Source organism: Phodopus roborovskii, unplaced genomic scaffold (assembly GCF_943737965.1).
Source record: "Phodopus roborovskii unplaced genomic scaffold, PHOROB, whole genome shotgun sequence".
Lineage (NCBI taxonomy): Eukaryota > Metazoa > Chordata > Mammalia > Rodentia > Cricetidae > Phodopus > Phodopus roborovskii.
The window spans coordinates 9,867,687-9,887,883 of NW_026125506.1; the positions used below are offsets into that span (position 1 = coordinate 9,867,687).

The 20,197-nt window shown below is 47.0% G+C and overlaps 1 protein-coding gene across 1 annotated transcript in view; it reads left to right on the forward strand.

Annotated features, from left to right (window-relative positions):
* The window catches only part of Hectd4 (HECT domain E3 ubiquitin protein ligase 4), a 149,196-nt gene that overhangs the window by 85,317 nt on the left and 43,682 nt on the right, over positions 1-20,197 (forward strand). The window contains exons 30-49 of the mRNA XM_051176572.1: positions 1,336-1,471; positions 1,583-1,724; positions 1,819-1,985; positions 4,056-4,202; positions 5,214-5,398; positions 7,166-7,319; positions 8,261-8,541; positions 8,729-8,918; positions 10,034-10,115; positions 10,964-11,166; positions 12,092-12,227; positions 13,312-13,494; positions 13,904-14,068; positions 14,393-14,562; positions 15,800-15,915; positions 17,006-17,109; positions 18,337-18,498; positions 18,598-18,746; positions 19,470-19,549; positions 19,868-20,031. Of these exons, the coding sequence (XP_051032529.1) occupies positions 1,336-1,471; positions 1,583-1,724; positions 1,819-1,985; positions 4,056-4,202; positions 5,214-5,398; positions 7,166-7,319; positions 8,261-8,541; positions 8,729-8,918; positions 10,034-10,115; positions 10,964-11,166; positions 12,092-12,227; positions 13,312-13,494; positions 13,904-14,068; positions 14,393-14,562; positions 15,800-15,915; positions 17,006-17,109; positions 18,337-18,498; positions 18,598-18,746; positions 19,470-19,549; positions 19,868-20,031 (3,116 nt within the window). The remainder of the gene's footprint in view (positions 1-1,335; positions 1,472-1,582; positions 1,725-1,818; positions 1,986-4,055; positions 4,203-5,213; positions 5,399-7,165; positions 7,320-8,260; positions 8,542-8,728; positions 8,919-10,033; positions 10,116-10,963; positions 11,167-12,091; positions 12,228-13,311; positions 13,495-13,903; positions 14,069-14,392; positions 14,563-15,799; positions 15,916-17,005; positions 17,110-18,336; positions 18,499-18,597; positions 18,747-19,469; positions 19,550-19,867; positions 20,032-20,197) is intronic.

The window sequence follows — 20,197 nt, forward strand, 5'->3', positions numbered from 1 at the left end:
TTATTTAATTATTTTTTAAACTATTATTTTATGTGTATGAGTGCTTTACCAGAATGTATGTCTGTGTCTGGTGCTGGCAGTGACTAGGAGGGGCATTGCATCCCCTGGAACTAGGGTTATGAATGGTTGTAAACCACCATGTAGGTGCTGGGAACCAGCCCAGGTCCTCTGGAAGAGCAGCCAAGTACTCTTAACCTCTGAGCCATCTCTCCAGGCCCCTCTTCCAGGTCACATTTTAATTCTTAGTCTGAAAATGTGTCTAAAGGGAAATACATTACCAACATGGTCCACTATATGCATCCCCAGCCACAACTGCCTTTGTTTAATTAAAACAAACTATTTTAATGACACTTGGGGCGGGGGTGGGGGGTGAGGGGGCACAGCTCGAAATCATAGATAACAGACTGGTAGCACCCGAGAGATAAGTTTACCATATTTTAGATTTAAGGTGTCTACTCTGAAGTTGTGAAACAACTTTATCCTAAAATTTTGACTTATTTCAGTCTTTTTCTTTCCATATGTGTGTACAAGGGTACATGTGTATGGGTGTACACGTGTGATTGTGCCTTCAGAGGCCTGAAGTTGGGAATTATCCTTAATTGCTCTTCCACCTCATTCCTGGAGGCAGGGCCTCTGGCTCAGACCTAGAGCTCACCCGAATAAGAAGCCTTTCTTGCTAGCCAGCTTATTCTGGGGCCACCATACTCACTTGGCATTTATGTGTGTTCTGGGGATCTGAACACTGGGCTCAGGCTGCTATGGCAAGCTCTTTCTTTAATGTTTGAGCCATCTCCCCACTCCCTCAATTCACCTGCCTGCCTGCCTGCCTATCTTAAATGAGTGGAGAGCTGGTTCAGTGATTAAGAGCACTGGCTGCTCTTCCAAAAGTCCCAGGTTCATTCCCAGCACCTACATGGCAGATCACAACTGTCTGTAACTCAAGTTCCAATGGATGTAACTCCCTCACACAGACATACATGCAGACCAAATACCAACACACAGTAAAACAAACAAAAAAAATTAAATATATTACTTTTTAAAAATTTTAAAAATAGCAGGATGGTGGTGGTATATGCCTTTAATCCCAGCACTCAGGAGGCAGAGACAGGCGGACCTCTATGAGTTCGAGGCCAGACTGGTCTACAGAGTGATTTCAAGCACAGAAAGGGCTACACAGAGAAAGAAACCCTGCCTCAAAAAACAAAACAACAAAAAGAGTGCTTATATTGAAATGAACACTGATAGTCCCTAAATGTCTGAGCCCTGATATACAGTGAAGATGCACCTCCCTGCTGATCAGACAGCATGAGTGTTAAGAGTTTTTTCTTCTTGCAGCATGCAAGTCAGCTTCAGAAACAAAGGTGGCGTCTCATGCTGTCCGGCAGCCTGTTTTCCTTCGAAGCATGTCTGCTCCTTCTGACCTGGAAATGATTGGTAATGAAGACCTGGAATTTACTAGAGCCAATCAGAGGTAAACAGTCTTTGGCCAAGGCAGGATCCCAGTGTATAGTTACACACAGTGTCTAGACGGCCTCCCTGAGCATGGTTGTTTGCTCATCTATTACAGCTTTGTTTTCTGTAGGCGTCGCCATGTGACCAGCCACCGCAGCAGCTCCTTTACACTCCTGCAGTCACTGGCCATCGAGGACAGCAGGGACAAGCCCACTTACAGTGTCCTGCTGGGGCAGCTGTTTGCTTTCATTGGCACCAACCCTGATCAAGCAGTAAGTCACAATGTGCTGATCTGCGGTGAGCGGCTCCTGGCAGCTGACACGTACATGACAGTGAAAGTCAACATCCTTTCTCCGGGCATTTCAGGTGTCCAGTAGCAGCTTCCTTTTGGCTGCACAGACAAGGTGGCGGCGGGGCAACACTCGGAAGCAGGCCCTGGTGCACATGCGGGAATTGCTGACTGCTGCCGTGCGAGTTGGAGGAGTGACTCACCTGGTGGGGCCGGTGACAATGGTCCTCCAGGGAGGACCCAGGTCAGTGGTCTCTGTTCATTCAACTGCTCCATCCACCATGGGTCAAAGCATTCAGTGGTGTTTGCTAATGTTGTTCCTCAAAAAAAAAAAAAAACTTTTTTTTCTTTTCTTAAGATGCTTCTCTGTGCATTCCTGGCTGTACTGTAGACGAGGCTGGCCTCGAACTCAGAGATCCACTTGCTTCTGTCTTCTGAAAAAACACCTCAGGATACAGCAGAATGTCTCTTTCACCCCTTCCATCCTAATTTGCTTCGGGTTGGGGGCTTTGTTGTACTACACACGTGGCTCCTTAGTTCTCTTTGTCTGTGTAACTATGTGTGTGGTGTTTTCACATAGATGAGTTTAGGTTATGTTTGACCCTGTAATTATGGTTGTTTTTCTCAGGACATCTTGGATATCACTGTCTTTTCAGCCCATCCCTCGGGATCTGTTTCTTCATTGTGAAAAGCATCACAGAGCTCCACTGTGCTTTTGTTTTTTATGCTTAACTCACATCTACTCATGGACACATAGAGTCATTAATTATTTTCCTTCAGTTTTGCATTGAGTACAGTGAGGCAGTCAACGTGCTTTTATACATGATAATTAGCGATAATTTTTATTTGATCAATTTCTCCCATCCAAGTGCTAACCAGGCCCGATCCTGCTTAGCTGACGAGATGAGACGAGACCAGGCGTGTTCAGGGTGGTATGGCCGGCCGTAGACTGTTTGATCAGTTTCTAAAACTGTCATTATAGATCCTAACTCCGAAGACCTTGGCGTATGTTTGAGGATTTTCATGCTGGGGTCAGAGGCCATCCGTAGAACATGAAAGGCTGGAGCTGCCATTTGGGGCTTGTGCCTTCTGGTGGTCTTTGTTGCAGTATGGCCAGCAAGCAGAGGGTCAGTGGCTGCTAAAGTGAATGTTAGAGAAGTTTCTGTCAATCAGGAGAGCTCGTGCTGTTTTTAAGAAACAGCTTTAGCACGGTAGAGGCTTGAAAGACAGGATTTTAGGTCTTGCTCCAGTCCATGGTGGGTCCTTCCTGGCTGTTAGTCAGAGACCTCCTTGTCCAGAGCTAGCAATCCCTGTGACAGAGCTGGTGACTATGTACATGTCCACCCATTTCCAGGGTGCCTGGAAGGAAAGCTCTGACACAAGATACCCATACTTTGATTACCATTTCTCCATTTTCATTTTTTTATATTTATTATTTTTTCTTATTTTATACATCGATCCCAGTTCCCTCTCCTTCCCTCCCATGCCCCCCCAACCCCCCTCCTGTCCCACCACCCCCCACTCCACAGGGAGGGTGATGCCTTCCAGGGGGGGAGTGATAAGAAAATGTCATCAAGACCAGGCTACAGAAATCCATTTTTATTTTTGCAGTCTTTAGTATCACTTACTAAAAACTTGAAAATATGAAGAAAATTTGGAAGAATAAAATTCTAATGTACCCATTGAGCTGTCTTCCTTCCTAGTGCCTTTTTAAACTCTACATTATTTATTTCTGTTATTATAAACAGTGTTATATTACAAATCTTTATACAAAATTTATAACTTCAACTCTCAGTTAATGTGAATTGAGGTAGAATCAGCCCCATGCTGTGTTTTTACATTGGGAAAGGATGATTTTTTTCGTTACCTGGGCTTTCGTCCTCTGCTAGTAATTGGACCATGAACTTGGAAGAGACACTGTCGAATCTATGTAGCCCTTTGCTTTTGCATTAGTGTCACTACATGCCCAGTCCTCCGTGCTGCACAAGCTATAATGGACATGCCTTATGGCTTGTTGTCAAATACATTCCCTGCTCTTACAACTGCCATGTGTTCTAGTTTCATCACAGGTTTCCCTAAGGCAAGGTTGCCTGGGGTGCTCCTAAGTGTGGAGCATCTTGTTTGGGGGACCCTTGGGAAGCCTTCCCAGCCCTTTTCTATAGCCCTGCAACTTTTGACACTGAGCTTGGTGATCCCCAAGATGTGTTTACTCCTGGAGTCTTAGCACTGGGCTTCTTGGAAAGGCTCCTGTACTGCCCTTATTACACTGTTGTTGACGTCTTCAGGAAACCTGAACTTGGGTTTTGTCTCATAGAATTGAAGAGCTCACCTGTGGTGGGATGGTGGAGCAGGTCCAGGAAGCCTTTGGTGAGACCATGACCTCTGTGGTGTCTCTGTGTGCTCGTTACCCTATTGCTTGTGCAAACAGCATTGGACTCCTGTGTACCATACCTTACACCAGGTGAGGAGTGCGGGCGTGCCATTTCCATGTGTAGATATACCCAATGTGGTCAACTAAGCAGAAGGCAATTTATTTATTTATTTATTTATTTATTTATTTATTTATGATTTATAAAACTGGATTTTGGGGAACTAGAGAGATGTCTCTTGTTTAGGATATGGGTTCAGTTTCTAGCTCCAGGGAATTCAACACCTTCTTCTGGTATGTGCAGACATCTGTACACATAGTATATATCACACTAGATACATAAGTAAATGTAAAACCTTAAAATTGCACTTTTTTTTTTTTGGTTATCTAAAGCCTCCTAAAGATTCTGTTCTACTGACAGTGTCTAATGTTCCTTAGTTGTGTTGCTAAGTGACCAAATGTTGCCATTAGGATTATATTACTATGCAGATTTGGAGGTTCAAAAAAAAAAAAAAAAAAAAAGAAAGAAAGAAAGACATGTCCAGCTAGTATATTTGGTCTTGGCACAATTATTTTCTTTCTTGAGTCATTTAATTAGTAGCTTGGAGCTGTTAGCTGTTCATGGACTCACTTGAATGCCTTACAGTTAAGATAATTATTTGGGGGGTGGAGGCAAGAGAGATGGTTCAGCGGTTAAGAGCACTAGCTACTCTTCCAGAGAACCCAGGCTCAGTTCTAAGCACCCACATAGCAGCTCACAATTCTTCACAACTCCAGTTCCTTGTCTTCCCTGGGCACCAGACACACAGTGTGCACAGGTAAACATGGAGACAAAAGACATGAGTGATTTCTTTAAAAAAAAAAATTATTATTTGTCTATTATTGAGTTGACTCATCAGTTTCTGGTTTGCGATCTTGTATGAACAAACCTGATTTCGAAGGCCCTTCTCTAAGGGTATCCCCACAATAGGAAAAGTGTGCTTGCCACTTAACAAAAAAAAGGTACTGATACAGTGCACCTTTCCCTGATACCCTGAACCTTCCTGTGAGCTTCACAAAGGCTGCTTAGCTGTGGCTTTTCATTTGGTTCCTGCTCTGCCCCAGGAGTGAAGAGAAGTGCCTGGTCCGCAGTGGCCTTGTGCAGCTCATGGACCGACTCTGCAGCTTGAGCAGTCAGACCGAGTCCAGCTCCAGTGAAAAGCAGACCAAGAAGCAAAAGGTGGCCACCATGGCCTGGGCTGCCTTCCAGGTGTTGGCCAACCGCTGTGTGGAGTGGGAGAAAGAGGAAGGTGAGCAGCGGGCAGAGGGGAGGGCAGTATCAAACTACTAATCAGGTGGCCCTCACCAGCTGATGAGTTCACAAGGCTTCACAAGGCTCCACATGGCTGTGGTTCTGTGGAAATGCTCAACTGCCCTGTGGTACCAAAAAACATCCTGCCCAGTAAAAAAGATGCTAGCCTCAAAATTGAGATAATTCCTCTATAGATGTTCCTCTCTATAGATGTTCCTGCGCACTAGCGGTCTCCATAATTCTGTGATATGATTGTGCCATTGTGTTTTAAAGAGGATATTTTCAAATTCTACTTTTGGTGTGCAGTCCAACTTTAAAAATTAAAGTGCTGAAGAGTTAACTTAGTGGTTAGGAGAACTTGTTGCTTTTGCTGACGACCTAGGTTCAATTCCCAGCACCCACATGTTGACTCACAGCTTTAGGTAACTCCAGTCTAAGGGGATCTAACATCCTCTTCTCCCCTTGCGGGTACTAGGCACACCAGGCACACATATGTACATGCAGGGAAAAGACTCATATGTTTAATTATTTTATTTTATTTATTTACTTTTTTAGTTTTTTGAGGCAGGGTTTCTCTGTGTAGTCCTGGCTGTCCTGGAACTCACTCTGTAGACCAGGCTGGCTTAAACTCACAGAGATCCACCTGCCTCTACCTCCCAAGTGCAAGCATTAGAGGCCTGTGCCATCACCGCCTGGCTGTATTCTAATGTCTTTAAAAGCCTGCTGTACTATATAGTAGACAGAAGAGGAGTAAAGTCAGTGTTCTTTTAAGCACTCTGGTCTGGGGCTGGAAAGTTGGCCTAGTAGTGAAAAGCACTTGCTGCTCTTTCAGAGGACAAAGTGCAATTTCTAGCACTCACAACCACCTGTAACTCCAGCTTCAGGGGACCTGATTCCCTCTTCTGACCTGTTTGGCATCTGCACACACATGTGCATCTGTGCAGACACACACACACACACACACACACACACACACACACACATACACACACACTAAATCTTAAAAGAACTATGGTCTGACAAGTGAAATTGGTGAACAAATAATGATAGTGTGATGGGAGCCAGGGCCCAGTGGAGGTGCTCACTAAGAGCTGTGGAACAGACTGGCTAGAGCTAGAGATCAAAAAAGCTTCTCGGGAGAGAATGTGAGCAAGAGGGCTGAAGAGCTGAATAGACAGCATTGGAGGTGCAGGGAGCTAGACGTGCACAGGAAACTCAAGACACACTGTGGCTTTTAGAAAGGATACTTGGGAAGTGGAACTAGAGTGAACGTGGAAATTGGGGTTATTCTTCTATTATACAGGAATTAATTCTATTTCATTCTCATGAGAAGGCCTTCCCTCAGCACTGACTGTTATGTATAGATATTGTCTAATGAGACTCCGACTGGTTAGTGGAACATTGAACAACATAAAAATGAGTGTGAAGGATGCTTTAATGTAGGGAGACAGACCAGGGAGGACTCACCAAGCAGGGAGACGGAGAGTGAGAACTCACCAAGCAGGAAGACTGAGAGGGAGGACTCACCATGCAGGGAGACTGAGAGGGAGGATTCACCAAGCAGGAAGACTGAGAGGGAGGACTCACCAAGCAGGGAGACTAGAGGGAGGACTCACCAAGCAGGGAGACTGAGAGGGAGGACTCACCATGCAGGGAGACTGAGAGGGAGGACTCACCATGCAGGGAGACTGAGAGGGAGGACTCACCATGCCTACAGGTTGGTGTGCTCACTGCCCTTCTTTCCTTCCTTTCTTCAACTCTGAAGGTGGCTCCACAGAGGCTGTGCACTCAGGGCTGGCCCGTCAGGTGTCCAGTCTCCTCACCAACCACCTTGCCCGAGCCACTGAGTGCTGTGGCAACCAGGCTGCTGGTAATGATGCCCTGCAAGATGTCCTGAGTCTTCTCAATGACCTCTCCAGGTATGGAAGGTGCTGGAGCTGGAGGGCAGCCTGTTCCCCTGCAGGAATTAGAGAGCAGCCTGTTCCCTGCAATGGCTGGTAACTTTTGCTTCTGTTGGTTTTGAAGCATCCATGTTCCCAGACTTTTTTGACACACTGATGCTTCAAGAAAAACAGTAGAGAAAAAAAGTCATTGAAACATAGTATTCAGTCTCAAAATGTGGGGATTACATAGAAGACCAATGCACTGTTGTTTGCTTTATGACTTGGTGACACCAGCCACTGGCCTTGCATGCATGTGTACCTGCATTTCAAATTCAAATTTCAGTCATTCATCTCAGAGTAAAGGGCAGATCAGTCAAGGCTGGTGGGTACTCAATGGTGGGTGCTGTCTGATGTACACAAGACCCCAGCCGGCTCCCATTCTCCACACTACACACTTATAGAACCAGTCAGGGCTTGTAATGACTTTGTTCTTTTTCACCATATCTTTAAACAGGACTAATTCTCCTTGGGCTTAATTACCCCATATCCCCATGCCATGGACGTGACAATGGTTCTTTGGTTTGTGCTGCCTCAGTAGGTTTGGCTGTTGCAGGTTGCTGATGCTGGGGACTGTAGCTGTGCTCTTGGCACACATGTTCTGAATGCATGAATGCAGAGCTGCAGAGCTCCTGGTTTTCTGGCCTTGGTGCTTGTTGAAACGCTCTGGACACATGAGCTCGAGGCACCAGAGATCTGAAAAAATGAGGAAATCATCCTTTGCGGGTGTTACTGGTTAGCGTTAGAAACACTCATCACATGTCTGCTCCAGACTGCCATTCTCTGCACACACAGTCCCTGTCTTCCTCCTGAGGTCTGAGCTCACTGGTTTGTCTAGCTTTACCTAGGGAACACTTGTTTCTGATGTCTATGGGCAGCCTTCTCAGCACAGCAAGCACCATTTTCTCCCTGTCTTGCAGGAGCCACATAGGGAAAGCCATCTTGAGCCAGCCAGCCTGTGTGTCCAAACTCCTCTCGCTACTGCTGGACCAGCGCCCATCCCCAAAGCTGGTGCTGATCATTCTTCAGCTGTGCCGTGCAGCTCTGCCTCTGATGAGTGTAGAGGACTGTGGGAATGTGGAACTCCCACCCTGGAGCTACTCGGTCCCCTCCCTCAATAGCGAGCAGGAGGACCCTAGTGACCCTGCCTCCAAGATCGCCTCTCTGCTCTTAGCCAAGCTGGCAGACTATGTTGTCCCAGGTGAGGTGTGTCTGGACAGGAAGATGGTGCTGGGAGCTCAACTCCTACTTGTGGCCAGGGCCCAAATGCACGTGTGTGCTCTGTCATAAAGGAGAGAGATGGTGGGAGAGGGAGGGGTTTTTCATGTGTGGGGAACGGCACAAACAGCCCTGAGTGTTTCTGAGCAGGCCTTGATTTTTGCTTTAAGGATGTCAGACGGTTCTTTCTCCAACTGCTTCTGAACCTGACACCACACTGACAAAAACCAGTCCTAAGAATCCCTTGAAAGGAGATAAAGACCCTGGAGAAGAGAGCGAAGCAGTGGATGGCAAGCTCTCTATTTTCATCCACAAGCGGGAAGATCAGTCCTCCCACGAAGTCCTCCAGCCACTGCTGAGGTGACTCAGTGACTATAGTAGCGATGTCACCAGAGACCACCCATGTCACAGACACTGTGCTAAGCCCCGTGCATATGGTGACTGCCTCAGCCCTCTTGACAATCCAAGTAGGCTCACACTGTGACTGCCATCCCTGGAAGCAGGCCTAGGCCTCTAGAAACCAATGTGAACTGTGACCCGTGCTTCTTGTCTAAGCCAGCCGAGGGCTCACGCATGTGGTGAGCCAGTCACTTCTGTGTCACTCCTGTGGGGTCCACAGTGACTCGAGCTGTGGGAAAGACAGTGTGTCAGATGTTGGCACTTCTCAGCAGAATCAGAAAACATGAAAGTTTTAAAACATTACTTGACTGCAGTATAAGTAATACAATGGCTCAACAAGGAAGCGAAAAGATGTAATTATTCTTACAAGGCAGTGGGGAGGCCTGCTGTATAGCACAGGGGAACTTAGGCCAGTGTCTGTCTTCATGAGTGATCTGTGAAGTCACCCTCATGCTTGGGCCCCTTGTTTCTGGAAAGCACATGCAAGTAAGTGGTCACTTCTGAGCATGCGTGTGGTAAGTGCTCAGGTGAGGAACTCTCCAAGAAGCATGTGGCTGCACAGCTGTCACAAAACTGATATAACAAGGATTATGCAGAAGGAAAGGGCACTCAATTATTCGGAGTTAAAGCCGACCTTCCCTGCAGGCACTGTGTTCATGCTGCTGTTGAGCCTCCTGACAGACTGATGTGGCATTGTGTATTCCAGGCCAAACCTCCTTAGAGCCGTCTTTAAGGTGTCGTGTTTATTTGAATTCTTAAAAGCAGACTTTGTTTTGAGTCCTAAAACGTCTATAATTAGGAAAATGTTATCACTTTTTTGTAAAAGGGAGAGTCTGTGGATTTCAAAAGCTAGTTTTAGATCCAGTAAGATGGCTCAGCATATAAAACCCATTGCCACTAAGCCTGGTGACCCGAGTTTACACACACACACACCCTACAGCTAGTGTTAGCTTCTTAACAGGGCCTGAGCACATGTTTGCTGGGTGACATATGCCCCTTTCTAACAGGCTCCTTAAAGTGACTCAGCTCTTCTGCCTTCCTTTTTTTTTTTTTTTTTTTTTTTTTTCTTTTTGTAGTAGCTCAGAAGGACGGCCCTTTCGACTTGGTACCGGTGCCAACATGGAGAAAGTTGTGAAGATGGATCGAGACATGACCAAGGTAACCACATGGGGAACGCTGGCGGGAGAATATTTAGCACACTTTGGACTTTCAGGAGAAATCACCTTTTCAAAAGTTAATTCAGTTGGGTGTGATGGCGTGGCCTGTTGTCCCAGCTGAAACTCAGTTTAAAGCTAACCTGAGCAACATAAATAAGACGCATTCAATGTCAGCTTAAACTGACTGAGTAGTCCAGAGTGACTCTCTACCGCCTCACTTCCCAAGTGCTGGATTACAGATACACCACCAAACCTGGCTTTGCAGGGATGAGGAGTAATGGAAATGTATAGTGTGTGTGTGTGTGTGTGTGTGTGTGTGTGTGTGTGTGTGTATGAGTGTGTGTGAGTGTGGTGAGTGTGTGAGAGTGAGTGTGTGAGTGTATGAGTGTGTGTGAGTGAGAGTGTATGAGTGTGAGTGTGTGTATGAGCGTGTGATTGTGTGTGTGTGATTGTGAGTGTATGAGTGTGTGGTGAGTGTGTATGTGTGTGAGTGTGTGTGAGTGTGTGTGTGAGTGTGAGTATGTGTGTGGGTTGTGAGTGCGTGAGTGTGTGTGTGAGTATGTGTGTGAGTGTGTGTGAGTGAGTGTGTGTGGTGTGTGTGAGTGAGTGTGTGTGAGTGTGTGTGTGTGTGTGTGTGTGAGTATGTGTGTGAGTGTGTGTGTGAGTGAGTGTGTGTGGTGTGTGTGAGTGAGTGTGTGTGGTGTATGTGAGTGAGTGTGTGTGTGTGTGTGTGTGTGTGTGTGTGTGTGGTTTTTGGTATTCGTCCCTTTGGTGACGGGGCAGATTTGAGAGGATGTGAGCTGGGGAGAATGAAGGGAGCAATGCAGGTGTCTTCACCCCAAACCCCAGGGTGGCTGCTGTGAAGTGATCACAGAAGAGGCCTCAGCCGCCCTCCGGAAAGCAACCAAGTGGGCACAGTCAGGCCTCATTGTCAGTGTCGGGCCACCGGTAGAGTCCATCAACCCAGATACTGTGAGTGGGCTGTCCACGGGTGACAAAAAGAAAAGTGCGCAAACCTCCATCTGCAGAGAGAGGAACTCTGAACTTGCCAGGTAAGCCTCTCGAGGCGCCGCCCGTGGGACTCCCCCAGACACACACAGAACATGTTGGTTTAACTGTAATTCATCCCTTAACCTGATGAAAATGAGGAGGGGCAAGAACCACTGGGGTTATAGGACGCCCCAGGGGAGAACCACGGAGGCGGTGGCAGCTGAGGGAGCCCTTGGAGTGTTAGTGGACAGCCTTGCATGGCACGTCCTCGCAGTCCCAGCTGACCACACACTCTCTTTCTGGGGGTAGAGTCAAAGGGAATGTTGCCTTGAAGGAGCTTATAGAGTCATGTACCCACAGGTGAGGAATAGCTGCAGCCTGTCTGTCTTTGATTCCCAAGATTCCTGTGGTTAAAATAAAAAAAACTCGGTGTCCATTGTTGCAGAGTATGCTAGTTAGCACTTCCTAACTTAAGAAGCTTGTTTAGCTCTGGTTTGGAGGTTCAGGGGCACTCGGTACTGGCACTGGCCCACTTCTCGGTTGTCCTGTCGGGATCAAGTGTTTACATCTCAAATTAGGAGCTAAAGGAGGGTTGGAGCAGCCAAATTCAGGCTTTTATACAGCCTTAGCTGGAAATAGCCCTTGCAAAGGCAAGTCCCCAGTGACCTCAGAACCTCCCATAGGTTTCACTGCTTACCATTAATACTGGGACCACATTTTTAATCACTGTGAATCCTTGGTAGACAAACAATACTCAGATCACAGCACAGAGGATTCTTCACATACCACAAAAATGTTCAAGAGGTAGTTTCTTCCTCCTGTTGATTTTGCTTGTCATTTGACAGTCAACAAACTCCCCATCACATGTAAGTCCTTTGTCATGCATAAGCAGGAAATCTTTCCATCCCCATTAACTCTGAAATCACCTTTCTGTACTTTTAAACATCACTAAGCGTTGAAAGTTTTCCGTGTTGACACTTGTTGTAGGACTGACCCTGTGCGACCCTTCATCAGTGGGCATGTGGCAAACAGCATGGCTGCAGAAGTGATCGCCTTGCTTCATAGCCTGCTAATGGCGCCTGAATCAAATGCTGCTCAAATTTGGACGACAACAGCAGAAAAGGTTAGTTTGGGGCTGCTGCCCAGCCAAGGGAGCAAGAATGAAGCTGCAAGCAAGCGTGCAAGCAAGGGTCATCCCAGGAGAGTGCTCCCAACTGGAGACTCCCTGCCCCTGCTGTTTCTGACTTTGCAAACTTTCAGACTCAAGGACAGTGTGTCAGGAGCAGTCGTCATCTCTTTTTGCTTGTATCAGTCTGGTATTGACATTATGGTGTCATGTTTCCTTGATTCATTGGCTATATTCAGCAGACTTGGAGTCCTAAGGAAGCTGTGTTCTGCTGCACGGCTCCATCACAACAGTAGTCTAGTTGCCTGAATCGCAGCTCTATAAGCAACTCCTCTTTCTACTGCCTCTCTTCAGGCCAGGGCTGAAACATGGCTTAGAGCTGAACATTGAGATGTAGACACTGGGGAAGTTTCCCTTCAGGTGAATGACTGCTTGATTTTAGTGAGTTTGTAATACAGTGTTAGAGTCTCCCATATTATGAAATTGTATATTTCTAGTTCTGTCTGATTATACAAAAGTACTAGAATGTCACTGACCACACCTAGTAGTTTTTGTCTCTTCTATATCCAGAATTTATGTGATAGCTAGGCCCTAGGTAAATTCCATCATTCTTGGGACCAGTAGCCATTGCTTTACCTTCCAGTGTTTACCCTCTTTTTTTTCACCTTAAGATTTATTTATTGGCCAGGCAGTGCTAATACACACCTTTAATCCCAGTGCTCAAGAGGCAGAGGCAGACAAATCTGAATTTGGGGCCAGTGTGTTCTATAGAGCGAGTTTCAGGACGGCCAAGGCACACAGAGAAACCTGTCTCAGAAACAAGAAGCAAACAAGCAAAAAAAAAAAAAAAAAAAAAAAAAAAAAAAGATGTATTTATCTTAGTGTGGAGTATTGCCTCATATATGTATGTGTACCATGTGCAGCCTGGTGATTGTGGAAGTCAGAAGAGAGTGTCATCAGATCCCCTGGGACTAGAGTTAAACATAGTTGTGAACCACCATGTGCTTGCTGCAAACGAATCCCCAGTCCTCTTAACCACAAAGCTGCCTCTCTAGCCTCTCATCCTTCTCACTACACACAGGTTCTGTCCCGAGCACTGATGTACATTCCACAACTGGGGAAATATGCTGAAAGCATCCTGGAAAATGGGAGTAGCAGTGGCAGGAAGCTCGCCAAACTTCAGAGGATCGCACGCCAGGCTGTGGCTGCACTCTGTGCACTTGGAGGCTTTAAAGAGACAATCAAGATAGGCTCTGAGGTCCAGGTAACCCACCATTGCTTTCCCCAGGCATTGCTCCCTCTCCCCCATTAGCCAGTGACCTTAGACAACCATCATATACCCAGTAGAACAGCAAACCTTGTTCTTTGGTGCTAAGGAATGAATCTGAGAGACTCTCATTGACATCACTGTACATTATTCAATGCTAAAACAGTTCTGTATGACATTAGCTACAGTACTCGAGTGGTGAAAGTTTGAGATGAAGCCATGCCTCATATTGCTATGAGGTTGCATGCCTGTTTTTTTGATCATGTCTTGGGCCTGGATCTCTATCAGAATCAGTGATTATTATACTACTGGCAAGGACAGCTGCAAAGCCCTTCCCCCTTGTCCTTTTAGAGAGCTTCTTCTCCCACATGATCATGGCAGGTGGTGCTAATAATCTCCTCTCCAGGTTTTAGGTAGAGGAATATCAGGAAGCATCGGAGTTGTGGCTTCTATCAATGAACAGGAAGGTATAGCTACAGTCAGATTCCCTCCTGTAGACTGCCGGAGGACTTCTCAAGCTGCAGACACACTGACTATTCCTTTGTCTAGACTTTGCGTTCCAAGGTCAGAGGTAAGGCAGTGCTTGCCTGCTTTGTCAGGCACCTGTGTAGCTGCTAAGTATTGCTTTGGGGCAGGCAAACACTGGAAAAGTGAGGGCTTCCCTTTCACCTAAGATAACGTGTTTCCATACCGGCCATAAAGATTTCACAGCAACATTGGTGGGAAAGTTCATCAAGATGATAAAACTCATTTGTTAACTGGGGATATTCCATAGTACATGCTGTTTTTGGTTGCTTTGACCTTGTTTATGATTTTCTGTGGTGATTTTGATAGCCACATATTCATAATACCTTTGTTCCCTGTCCCTTTTGTGGGGCCTTCGCTCCCACTGCAGGCACTGCCTCTTCATAAGCTCTCCATTACTGAGAAGGTCGTCCAGGCCGTGCAGTCCATGCTGCTCCCTCAGGAGGGAAGCCTCTCTATCCACACCTCACTTCCTTCAACAGGAGATGGCTCAGCGCCTGTCATGGCAGTTGTGCGGCTCCTGGCTGAAATTAGAACAAGGTAAGTTGGCCTGGCCTTAGAGGAATCGTAGCGTGAAGCTCATGTCAGCTGAGTAGTAGGCGCCATTGTCACGTACCATTTACCAAAGCATGTGTCCCAGTCCCTGCAAGCCTGATTGCCTCCCCCAGTTACTGTGCCTCAAAGGAAGGCTGAGCCATTGCCTGGTGAGGACCAGCTGCTGTAGTGTGCTATGTGGCTTATACCTGATGATGCACTGGCTGCTCTGCTTAAAGAACCTGGTTTACTACAGGATCACATAGCTACCTTTCTTAAATGACTCAGGACCATCACTTTCCAACCTGGTAACACAAAAATGAGGGAATGCTTTTAGTACTGTATCAGAAAGGAGTTGTCTCTGCCTACAAATATGTTTACTCTCCACTAAATAAGAGTAACACAAAGCTGGGCGGTAGTGGTGCACACCTTTAGTCCCAGCACTGGGGAGGCAGAGGCAGGTGGATCTCTGTGAGTTCAAGGCCAGCCTTGTCTATAGAGCGAGTTCCAGGACAGGCTCTAAAGCTACAGAGAAACCCTGTCTTGAACAACCAAAACAAACAAACAAACAAAAAAACCAGAGTAACACAGTGCTCTTGTCGGTGAACTTCTCAGAAACGTTTCAGATGTATGGAGTCTTGAGTGAGAGGAATCAGGGTATAGGCCCCAGAGCTCTGTCATTGCTCACAAGCCAAAGTGAAGAAGCACTTTGACAAATGGTTGCCCAGCACTTTGTGTCTCCTAGTGGAAACTGCATTGTAGCAGTGACTGGGAAAAGGCTTCTTAGACAGCCATTTCATTGTGTCTGTGGGGAACTGGTCACAGAGCTATGCTCAGATGCTCAACCTGTGGTTACTCACATCCTCCTATAGATTGGGACTTACAAGCAGGGGACCCATATGTCCTCCTTGTACTGTAGGAAGTCTCTGGATTTTTTAGACTCCCTGTGTAATGCCTGTGCTGTGGAAGGATTGCAGTGTAAGTCAGTGTTGTTCAGGGAATGGTGCCCAGGAAAGAATGTCCATACACATTCCATCAGGGGAAACTTTTCCACATGTTTTCAGTCTGGATGAACAGATCCATAGGTCCAGACCCTCATGGATATGGGGGGGGGGGGCAACTGTATATTTCCAAGCCAGTCTGCTATGTAAAAATGACAAAATCGATTGAAATGCTTCATAGTTGATATCTTAAAGAATGAACCTTGATGACTTTGAAATGTTGTGGATCTTTTGACATTAAGAGCATGCCTGGTCATGGCGCAGCTTTTAGAAGACAGCCTGTTCTGTGAGGAATTCATACAGCAGTGTCCTGCAGCCGTGGAAGTTCTGAACCTCGTGGCCCAGGAGTGCAGTGCTGGTGAGTGTCCAGTGAACACCTGTGCAGTGCCATGTGGAACGCTAATTGTGTCACACTCCACTCCGGCTGTGCTCCTAAGACAGTGCTCCTCTCAACCCTGATCCCCCACAGGAAAGCAGTGCTCTTCAGTGAGCCCCAACGCTGTGCCTGAGTAGTCTCCTGTTTTCTTTTCATTTACACTAACATGAGGTTTGTGGTGACATCTTTCCTCCGGGAAGCCTGCATTGAAGAAGTGCAAGAGCTTTCGTTTTGCTTTATTAGCAGTCTGTCTATGTAGCCCTAGCAGGCCTGGAACTTTTTTAAAGATTTGTTTGTATGTTATGTGTCTCACTGGCATGTGTATCTTTGTGAGGGCGTTGGGTCCCCTGTGACTAGAGCTACAGACAGTTGTAAACTGGTTTGTAGGTACTGGGAATTAAACCCAGGGCCTCTGGGAAAACAGCCAGTGTTCTTAACTGCTGAGCCTCCTCTCCAACATGTAGAACTTTGGTGTAAACCAAGATGGCTTCAAACTCTGATCCACCTGCCTGGGTGCTAGGATTAAAGGCATGCACCACCATGCCCAGCCAACGTTAATATTTAAAATCAACTTGAACTTTAAGTGTAATGGCCTTCACCTGGCATGAGTTGGATATTCCTACAATCCCACAATTCCCATAAGGATCAGAACTTCAGGCCAGCTAAAACAAAGTAGTTTTAAGCCAGCTTTAGCTATACACAAAGGCCATGTTTTAAAATAAAACAAAGAGGGTGGGTTCCATTCTTCAGATGATAACAATTGTAGGTGTCATTTGCTGAGTGTTTGTCCTGTGCCTGAGGCTTGTCTAAGAGCTTGGCTTGAGTGACACCATCTCATCTTCAAAACCCCTGGGTTGCAGTTGGAAGGCATGGAGAATTCCTTATCCTTGCCAGTGCTCCAAGTGTAGGCCTCTATACTCCAGGGCCAGGCCTGTGCCCACTGTGCTGGACTTTGTGAGGAGACAGATGGCTCAGGGCATTTTCTCTTTTGTAAGGATAGAAATGGTCTCTGTGGGTGGATGTTTTGGGCTGCTCCTGCAGTGTTTCACAGATTTTCTATGTTCCTCCACAGGAGAGCGGCTTGCGGTAGTAGAGGTACAGTGTGAGCGGCTCAGGATGCTCTACCGGGACTGTGCTCGGCCCCCTCCACCTCCACTGCAGGCTGATCGGAGACAGGTGAGACCTCAGTGCCCCCCTGCAGGCTGTGACTGCCCTTAAAGGAGGACAGGCAGTAGGGTACAGCATTGGGATGAGCGTGTGGGGGCTGGGGCCAGGGCAGTGGTGGTGCAAGCCTTTACTCCCAGGACTTGGGAAGCAGAGGCAGGTGGATCTCTGTGAGTTAGAATCAGGGTAGGCTCCAAAGCTACACAGAGAATCCCTGTCTCAAAAAACAAAACCAACCAACCAACCAACAAAATGAGCTTGTGGGTCTGAGGGTGCAGCTTCGAGGTGGAGCGCCTGCCTACGATGCGCATGGCAGTCGTTGGTGACTATACTGTCATCACCTTTGGATGTCAGAACACTGAGCTAACATTTTATCAAGGGACAGATTTTATTAATTTACTTGAATTATGAGTAACAAAAAGACAGCTTAAATTTTTTGGGAACTGGAGAGATGATAAAGTGCTTACCATGCAAACTTGGAGACCTGAGCTTGGCTCCCAGCACCCATGTAAAGCCAGGTATGGAGGCATGCACCTGCCATCCACATACCGAGGCATCAGAAACAGAAGTATCCCTGGGGCTCCCTAGCCACCCAATCTATCCAGATCAGCAAAAGACCCTTCTCAAACAATAAAGTGAACTGAGCCAGACACCCATTGCATCCATATGCATGTATATTTCAAAAACCCAAAAGTAAATAAATATGTGAATAAAACAAAAAAATTAAGTTCCTGTTGGGGGGAAAAGCTAGACTTAACAAAATAAAATAAAATAAAATAAAATAAAATAGAAATAGAAATAAAGCTTTCTTTTCACTTGTAAACACATCCTGTGTGTGGGTGTTTTGCCTGCCTATATATGCACCACATGCATGCAGTACCTAAGAAGACCAGAAGAGGGCATCTGACCCCCCCCCCCCAACTGGGTTCTAGGAAATAAATCCAGGTCCTCTGCCAGAACAGCCAGTGCTGCTAACCTCTGAGACATTTATATAGCCCAAAAGATAGACTTTTAACATAATTTATATTTAGGAGTATACAGGGATGTGTAGTTGAATGGAAGGCCTCGCCTAGCAGGTGTAAAACTTTGGGGTCCATTCCCAATGCTACAACAAAAAAATAAAAAGAAAGGAGAACCAATATTTTAACCATATCAAATAAAAATTACTTCCATCTCTGAGAGAGTAACGAGAGTTGCTTGCTTTGTTGAGTGAAATCCTCCCTCCTGCCCGCACTGCAGCCCAGAGAGATCACCTGGAGCCCTTCTCGAGTCTTCCCTCCAGTGCGCGCCTGCATGTTCTCGTGTCACCTCACCTCTGTGACCTTTCTGGCTGACCCCAGCGCTGGAGGAGGTCTTCCCCGGGGCACGTTCATCTATGCTACCTCCCCCCTGCCAGTTCAGGTGAGGGGCGAATGGCACTGGAAAGACACTGGGCAGCCAGTGGCATGCTCTGGCCTATCGTCGCCTTCTGACTATCGCCCTCTGCTGGTGTTTCTTCAGGCTCCATCTTTTTACTGGGAAATTGAGATTGTTTCCTATGGAGATACTGATGATGACACTGGACCAATCGTCTCATTTGGCTTTGCTACAGAAGCTGAAAAGCGTGACGGGGCCTGGACCAATCCAGTGGGCACTTGCCTTTTCCACAAGTAAGTGGCTGTTCCTGATACAGCAGAAGAGAAAAAGTGTGGCTGGGCATGGTTGGGCTCACCTTTAATCCCAGCAGATCTTTGTGAGTTTGAGGGCAACCTGGTCTATACATTATGTTCTGGGCCAGCCAGGGCTTCATAGCGAGCCTGTCTTAAAAGTGGGTCAGGAGTCTACAGAAATGACTTCCTTTGGAGTTTATGGGTTAGGGGGCCAAAGTGCAACTGTGTGTTTGAGGAAGTAGGGACAGCAAAGTGTTACCATTTTCCTCTTTGGATACTTACGGGTCCTCAGTATGGTTCGTTCCTAGTTGTTCAGCAGCAAGACACTTATTTTCTTCGTTTCCCAAACATGTCAGCCCATCTCCCATGGTGCTGTGCTGTAGACTAGGGATCTGCTGGGCTGTTGTAATACTAATGGAGTAGCAGAGTATCCCCAAGGCACATGTGGGCAGTGCCAGCTGGAAATGTGTTAGTGCTTAGGGAAGCATTGCTCTTGACTATGGGGTCCCCCTTTGCCTGCCCCTTCCTTCCCATCTTTCTTCCCTCCCTCCCTCCCTCCCCTCCATCCCTCCCCTCCCACTCATCCCTCCCCTCCCTCCCTTCCTCCCCTCCCTCCTTCCCTCCTTCTCTCCCTCCTTTACTCCCTCTCCTCTCTCCCTCTCTCCCTCCCTCCTCTCTCTCCCTCCTTCCCTCCCTCCCTATGGCCTCTTGTTCTCCTCCCAGCAATGGTCGAGCTGTACACTACAATGGCTCCAGTCTGCTGCAGTGGAAGAGCGTCCGCCTAGATGTCACCCTCTCTCCTGGTGAGTGAACTGGGTGGGGCCTTCTGACCCTGTGCTTGCAGGGGGCAGGGGCAGCTTTGGGTCCAGACAGGTGAACGTTAAAATAAACTTGACATTTGGAAATGAGCTGTTTGTCTCTGAGTGAAAACCAAATACCTGCCTTTGTTGTCTGCGGGTCACACCACAGCGCTCACACTCTGAAGCCTCCCCTTAGAGTCTCTGTTGTGTAACTCAGGAGACAGACACATCTGCCTTTGTCCCTCAGTCACCTGGTTGCAAATTAACAGTTCACATGATAGTAAAATGGGGGAATGTGTGTCTTTCTGTTCACTGCTGTAGGTGATGTGGCTGGGATCGGCTGGGAAAGGACTGAAGGGACTCCGCCTCCTCCAGGGCAGCCAGCCAAAGGTCGGGTGTACTTTACTTACTGTGGGCAGCGCCTCACACCGCACCTGGAAGACGTCTCTGGGGGCATGTGGCCTGTGGTTCACATTCAGAAAAAGGCAAGTCATGTAATTGGAAAGAAAAAACAATTCTTTAAAGAAATATCTTCCTGACCAGAGGAGAAGAACTTTTGTCCAACTGTTCCCTCCCTTCATGGTGTTGGGGGGTGGTGAGCATGGACAAGTGCTTCCTTCCCCTGGTGGACCCACAATCTGGGGTCAGGGG